Source organism: Paramisgurnus dabryanus, chromosome 20, assembly GCF_030506205.2.
Source record: "Paramisgurnus dabryanus chromosome 20, PD_genome_1.1, whole genome shotgun sequence".
Classification (NCBI taxonomy): Eukaryota; Metazoa; Chordata; class Actinopteri; order Cypriniformes; family Cobitidae; genus Paramisgurnus; species Paramisgurnus dabryanus.
The window spans coordinates 8964756-8971865 of NC_133356.1; the positions used below are offsets into that span (position 1 = coordinate 8964756).

A 7110-nucleotide genomic window follows, 5' to 3' on the forward strand; every position below is an offset into this window, starting at 1 on the left:
TGTAGGATATTTTTTAAGAAGAATTTAAGAAAAAATATATTTTTTACATTGTTTTCAACTTAAAAATACATACATATATATACACATACAGAATATACATATATATATACATACATACAGAATATAAGTTTACCTTGTTGTGGATATTTCCTAATTATAAGCCTTCTGTATAATTATGACAAAATGAAAAATACAAAACACACGTCTTAATTAACATAATTTAAATAAACGAATATTCGTTCTTTATGAGCTTAAATATTCGAATAGTAAATAACTGGAAAATGCCCATCCCTAAATGCTGCGTACGCACCAAAACGCAAAGCATTGCGTTTCTCGCTCTATATTAGTTGCAGGATTTAACTTTGTGTCATGCGAAATTTTGCTGGAGTTAAATATTTTCAACTTGTACGAAGATGCGTTTGAGGCGAACAGCATACGTTTTCGCAGTAATCGCACTGTCCAATTTGCGTGATTCGCATAGCCCTAGGCAATTTTGCGTCCATTTTTATTTTTGCATTGACTTTGTATGTAATATACTCTCACAAATCGTTAAATTCGCGCTTGGTGTGTACACCCCATAAGACTTGTTTGTGAAGCCAAGTTATAGGGTATTTGGACCTGAAACGTCATAGTCACCTTTTGGAGACACCTGAGATTAATATAACATCTTGAAAATTTGCCAATTAGGGGACCTTTAAAATACCTCTCACAAAGAAATAAGAAAATAACCATGTGTGTTTATTATCGAATGAGAAATATGAAAGCAATAAAGGTGTTGTTTTGAAAGTAACTGTTTATTTAACAATATTTAAACTGTTAACGTTTTCTGTTTGGCATTGTGATTAATTCAATACATTGTTTGGTAATAATTAAAACTTCATAATTTAATAAGTCATTAAACTAACATTACATAACGCAGATTAGTACTTCATGTACATTAAATATGAATATGAGCTGCACATTAACTATTGATGTGTATCAAATAATGACAGTTAATGACTTATTAATGTAAGATTATACAGTAATAGATGTTCTAGTTTGAGTGACATGCTCTCATTCCAGATCCATTATTAGCAGCTTTTTATATTTCACCTCATGTCTTTTAACCTGTGCTGTTTTACAGAAATTATCAGGTTTCACAATGCAGCATACTAGATGTAATGCACTAGTTCTCATGAGAAAAACAAATCAACGGTTGCTGTTGTCTTATCATATGATTCATTTACTTAACAAATTCCACTTAAAGTCTGGAAGGAAGAAAGGCACATTGTTATCAGGTAAAATGGTACAGTGAGCATGGTAAAAACAGCTTAAAACAGTGTGAACTACAGCTCATAAAGTTGCTTCTCTTTAGTAGTAATCCAAAGTTAAGAACACACAAAACAAGAGGAAACGCTAAATACCTTCATCCACAACTTGAAGACCATGACGATCTTCTTTCTCTGCATAAAATCAATCCAGAACAAGCACAACAAATGCTGAAAATAGTTATAGATCTAGATCCAACTCGACGTGCCATTCAAAAATACTAAGAGGTCAGAAACTGTGCCGTCTTTGCCCACACCAGGAAGGCTATAGTGATTATCAGGTCTGTATAGATTTGTAATGCTTTTCTGAGTTCCCAAAACAACTGAGAATCCCAAACAATTCTAGAACTGAGTATAGGTGAAGTGTTTCTGCAATGTTTTCTCAGATTGTTTTCTAAAATCAGATGAAGTGAACTTCCACACGGCCATCACGGTTCCTCGCTCGATCGCTTCCGCGACTGGTCGCCCCTGAAAAACGACAGGTTCAGGTGAAATCAGTATCCCGATTCGGTCCGATTTAACAGCGTTTCAGTCGATTACCTGCAGAAGCCGTTTTCTGACAACTCCAGTTGAAGTTTTTTGTCTTGAGCAGCGTAAAACGGGAGCTGAGATTCGACAGCAGGAGGATGAATCTGAGGAATGAAGCTAGAAAACAGAGCCGGTGCAAGAGGAACCCAGTCTGTAAAAGAAATACAGGTTAACTAAGACTGTACCTAAAAAAAATACTGAGAGAGAAAGTTAACAAAGCTATAATCTTACCTGGTCGGAGGGTGTAAAGGCCTTTCACAACACTTGCCATTGTTGATGGTTTGACTTGAAATGGCATGGAATGAGCATTTTTAAGAAGTGCTGATTATGAAGAGAAAGAGTCGATCAATGTCTTGTCAATGATATTGGGAGTGCAATGTACATAAATCTCACGCTTACAATTTAAGTAAACCAAGCATAATTAATAAAACTAGTTATACTGACGTAGTAACGTGTTTACGTGTTTCTCCGCTACACGATCAGAGAAGAGCTTCATAAGATCGTCCTTCAGGTCTCTGTTCAGCTTAGTTTCAATGTAGAACTTGTTCTTTAACAAAATCATGTGACAATTTAGAATACATATCGAAATGGATCCATGTCATGTTAAAAATAACATTTAAAAACATATATTTGCATTTTTACCATATAGATAAACACTGGAACAATGCAGTGAAGGGCGGCTGTATACTGCGTGAGAGCAACATTGAAGTTTTCAATTAAACACTCGGGTGGACTGGCCTTCAGAAAACAACAGAGAATATTATTTGTTGGATGGTCTTCACTATACATTAATGTATTTATTTGGTATATATTTCAGCATATGGTCGCATGCGTTTTATATACAGTAACAGCACCCCATATGTGACCCTGGTGTGGACCACAAAACTATATACGCGTCATCCAAATGAGCGTTTAAAACTCGATCGCGCATTCCATAGTTTTGTCACGGGTGCCCGCACATGCGCGAGTACTTGTAAAAAAACAAAACATTTTGGCCGCAGTCTGAAGCCCTTGGTGCCCCCCATTGTCTGGTGCCCCAGGGTACTTGCCCAATCCTGTCTATGGATAATCTGGCCCTGATTATAACATGTTAAAATGTCCACTTTAGGTGTGAGCAAAAATTTGTCGTTTTTGGGTGTGTCCTTTTAAATGCAAGTGAGCTGATCTCTGCACTGATTGGCAGTGCCATTGTTGGATAGTGCCTTCTGACATCACAAGGGGAGCCAAATTTCAATTACCTATTTTTTCACATGCTTGCAGAGAATGGTTTACCAAAATTAAGTAACTGGGTTGATCTTTTCTAGGTTGATACAAGCAATTGGGACTAGAGCCCTGCACGGGCTTAAAACTCCAGCCCTAACCCGGCCCTGACCCGACGTGTTCAAGCCCTACCCGACCCCAGCCCGACAATGCCTGCAATTTTTTCAGTCCGAACCCGACCTGACCTGAGTCCAATATCAATTACTTTTAAGCTCGCTCTCTGACGCGCGCGCTCTTTGATGCGCGCTCTCTCTCTCTCGGACGCGCATTCTCAAACATAATAAGAGGTGAAGTATAGCTTTAGCCTCCAGAAATGCTTATTGCTTTAATGTAGGGAGTTATAATAGCTCATTGTTCACAGTTCATATTTATGATCTTATAGTCCATTTGAACATTTTTGTACGAACTGACTGTATTCTTCAGAAAGCACTAAATAACTTCCCTTCCCTTACCTGTCGCTGTTCAGTGTGCAATTAATAAATAAAAATTAGTATGACGTTAACTTTTAAAAGTGTGCGAGGTCCGTGCACGTCCTCCGCTAGCAACACAGAAATGGCAAAAAGCACAATCGGCTAAACGAGCATTAAATATTAATATGACGTTGATTTTTTGTTTTTATTAATTTATAGTCACAAAACTTATCAACAAAACATCGATTAAAATTAAGAGACAAATTATATGAAACGAAATTTATTTTAAAGTAGCGAGAAAAACTTAAATTAAACTCGGAAATAATGTCTGACCCATTACAATTCTAACTTCAAATTGACCTTTACAACGCCCTATATGGCGTTTAAAATTACGGTCTATCTTTCGTATTAAGCTAACTAAATTTAAACAAAACATAAACGACATTACAACAATATTCAAACCCAACAATACTCAAACATAAATATAAAACAGACATTATCTATAAGGATACATAAAACAATCTGATATAGCGTTTATAATAGCTGGTTGGTAGAGGTTTACTATTTTTGGCAAAACCTCCGTTGCAAACCTCCATTTACCTGAATAAAAATAATTTTTACTTTGAAAATGATGCGCTGTCACATTAACATCAGCTGTTCGTTTACATAAGACTCCATCTACGTTCATTTACACTGCAGCGCAACGTCTGAGTTCTCAAAGTAAAACAGGGTCTGCAGCTTTTGCGAACGAATCCGTTTATGAGGGATGAAAGCGGTGGTGTGTAAATGAAAGGCGTAAACGTAGCAAAAGTAACGTTTTAAAGGACAAACGCATTAATGTAAACATAGCCTCAGATGCGCGCTGTCTCTGCTACACATGCAAACACACACACACAATGAGGAGAGATGCTAAAATAAGCCAGAGCCCGACCCGAGCCCGTTCTGTAAAAAAAAAAAACGGCCCGAGCCCGGCCCAAATGGGCTTAGCCTGTCGGGCCCCGTCGGGCTCCGACGGGCTTGCAGGGCTCTAATTGGGACCCAATTATAGCACTTAAACATGGAAAAAGTCAGATTTTCATGATATGTCCCCTTTAAAGTTCCCAAAATGTAGACATTCAGTCCCATTTAGCGTCAGCAACGCCCTTTTCAAGACATGTAAAAACTTTTTAAAAAAATCACGAGTGAGTGTAGATAAAACCGGCTCATTGTAAGGTAATACAGTTTATTATGTAAGATCTTTATACACCGCTGATAAGTTATGTATATTATATTGCATTTTTGTCAAGAGATCCTGTAGCTCTCTATTAACAATTTTATTATTTCTTCAGCACAAGCTGAAGGGTGTTTACGTGCTGACCTGCAACTCCGAAGAGACTCGATCCAGATGAGATGAGATTTTCCACATCAAGTCATTGTACAGCAGTTCTGAATGCTGCTGACACACACATTTATACACATGACTGCAAAAGAAAGATGTCTGACTTTAAAACACAAGCAACAGTGTCAACACCAGTGTCACATGCATACATTATACTGACCTATATATTTGTTCATATGAGATAGAGATGTGATCCAATGGGCTTTGAGTGAGCAGCTGATCGATGGCGCTCTCCAGTTTGGGCCAGTAAACCGTCCTGTAGTCTTCTGCAGTCATAGCGTTCATGACTGGACACATAAACATATAAAAAATACACATAACACACTGAAGGGCTTCAGGTTCCCATGAGATTCAAGAACTCAATGCAGGACTCACCCTTTATGCTGCACATTTTAATTTAATATGTTTGTACCCTCATTAAAAGATGTTGGAACAATTTGTTGTGAGACAGTATCATTAAAACTTCACCCATGTTTAAGTGACAGCATCACTTGAAGCACGTAGCGGAACTACGATGTAAATGCTAAGTTATGTGAATGATTGTAAATAATATGACTTTGTGTGACGATCAGACAGCATCACTGTAGTGTTTATAAAGGACTCACGGAATCTGGAGTTAAGCACGAGCGCTGCTGCACTGCTGTCTGATTCACACGTGTCACTGCTCGAGTCTGAATCCACACACACCTGCACAGGTGAACATAGAGCGCGTGAATTATGATTATGATCATCAAGCGCTTCCAAACCATCATCCTCCATATCATCCATATTAGACCTTTAACATCCCATAATCAAGTCTTCAGCTGATCGATCATCATGAACATGATGAGTTTCCCTTTCGTTTGTTTTGTTGTCACTCCGCAGCGAGACTGAAGTGACTTCCGTTATGGCGGATATGTATTAAATAAGAGTTCATATGTCAAAATAAGAGCTTTCGTGTTAGAAGAAGAGCGAACGCTCGGTTCGAACATAAATGTTATCAGTTGTTTAAAAAATTTCCAATTAAATGTTGTCTATTTTGTGCATGGTTTTAGACATGTATCACATCGCTTACGAAAATTAACCATGGTTTTAGAACAGGTAAAACAAAAAAAAAACTATGGTTACTGTAGTAAAACCTTATTAACTACAAAATAACCATGGTTTTAATAACCAATTACCATAGTTAAACCAAGGTTAGTGTAGTAAAACCATGGTTTTAAAACTTTTACCACAATAAAACCATGGTTAATTTTCGTAAGGAATATATATGGTGTTATTAGAACACACCAAATAATTCAGTACCAAGTAAGTAGCACGGTAGCACTACACTACAGACATATAAACGGTTTAATTAATAAACTATTTATTTTTTCATAACATTTTATATCTAACTTATGGAAGAGTATTAGGGTGAAGCTAAAATAAATAAAAATTAAAGGAAATGTAAGAAATTTATATCAATTAATCATAAAATGGCCCTAATATGTCACTAGACATTAAGAAATAATTTTAATTTCAAATACTTCTATCACTGACAACAGTGGTCTGGCCAGGATATTATCATTTAAAAAGTGGAGTTGCAGCCCTCAACTGATGTTTATGTTGTGTATTGGCCACCAGTTGTGTGATTGCAGTACCGGTTTTAGCCTCAAGTTTTATGATTGCAGTACCAGTTTTGGCCACAATCCTACATACTGTTCCTTTAAATTAAACTTGTGGTATTTGCAAAATAAGTCGCAGCAATATGAGATGAAGTAATAGATTGATTATTGTTATGAATTGTTATATGTTATGAAGGAATTGTATACTGTATAAAAATATAAACAAGTTTAATACGGTTTGTTTTAAAATATGAATTATGAAAACTACATTCTTATATTGTTGAGCTTTCCAACAATATATAGTTTGTCAAGATTGTTTAGGTTTAGAACAGGGTATTAGTGCTATACATATGTAAAAACAAATTGGGTCCACCTGTGGCCATGTGACATTTTAGAAACGGACTCTCACTACATCATAATATTCCCAAAATGGTGACGCAATTTTTAAAAACTACACTCTTAGAGCTGTTATTGTTATATGTAATGCAGGAATCGTATAATGTATAAATATATATTTACACACTAACTAGAGTTTAAAAAATGGGATCAGAAAGAATGTGACCTTTAAACATTAAAATTATTGCTTTTAAATCACTGATAAAATTAAGTCAAAAAGATCAACAGCATTAAGTCACAAAGTCATG

The 7110-nt window shown here is 36.2% G+C and overlaps 1 protein-coding gene across 2 annotated transcripts; it reads right to left on the reverse strand.

Annotated features, from left to right (window-relative positions):
• Positions 1-775: 775 nt before the first annotated feature.
• cacul1 (CDK2 associated cullin domain 1) lies at positions 776-5773 on the reverse strand. 2 transcript variants are annotated; one of them, XM_065296248.1, is made up of 9 exons: positions 5659-5773; positions 5489-5570; positions 5044-5170; positions 4863-4965; positions 2478-2573; positions 2280-2382; positions 2067-2156; positions 1848-1986; positions 776-1775 (listed from the first exon to the last, which is right to left on the reverse strand). In XM_065296248.1, the coding sequence occupies exons 1-9, from the start codon at positions 5665-5667 to the stop codon at positions 1736-1738; spliced, it is 789 nt and encodes a 262-aa protein (XP_065152320.1). In that variant the 5' UTR covers positions 5668-5773; the 3' UTR covers positions 776-1735. The 2 variants fall into 2 exon arrangements, with proteins under 2 accessions (XP_065152320.1, XP_065152319.1); XM_065296247.1 differs by having other exon boundaries at positions 5489-5768.
• Positions 5774-7110: the final 1337 nt, after the last annotated feature.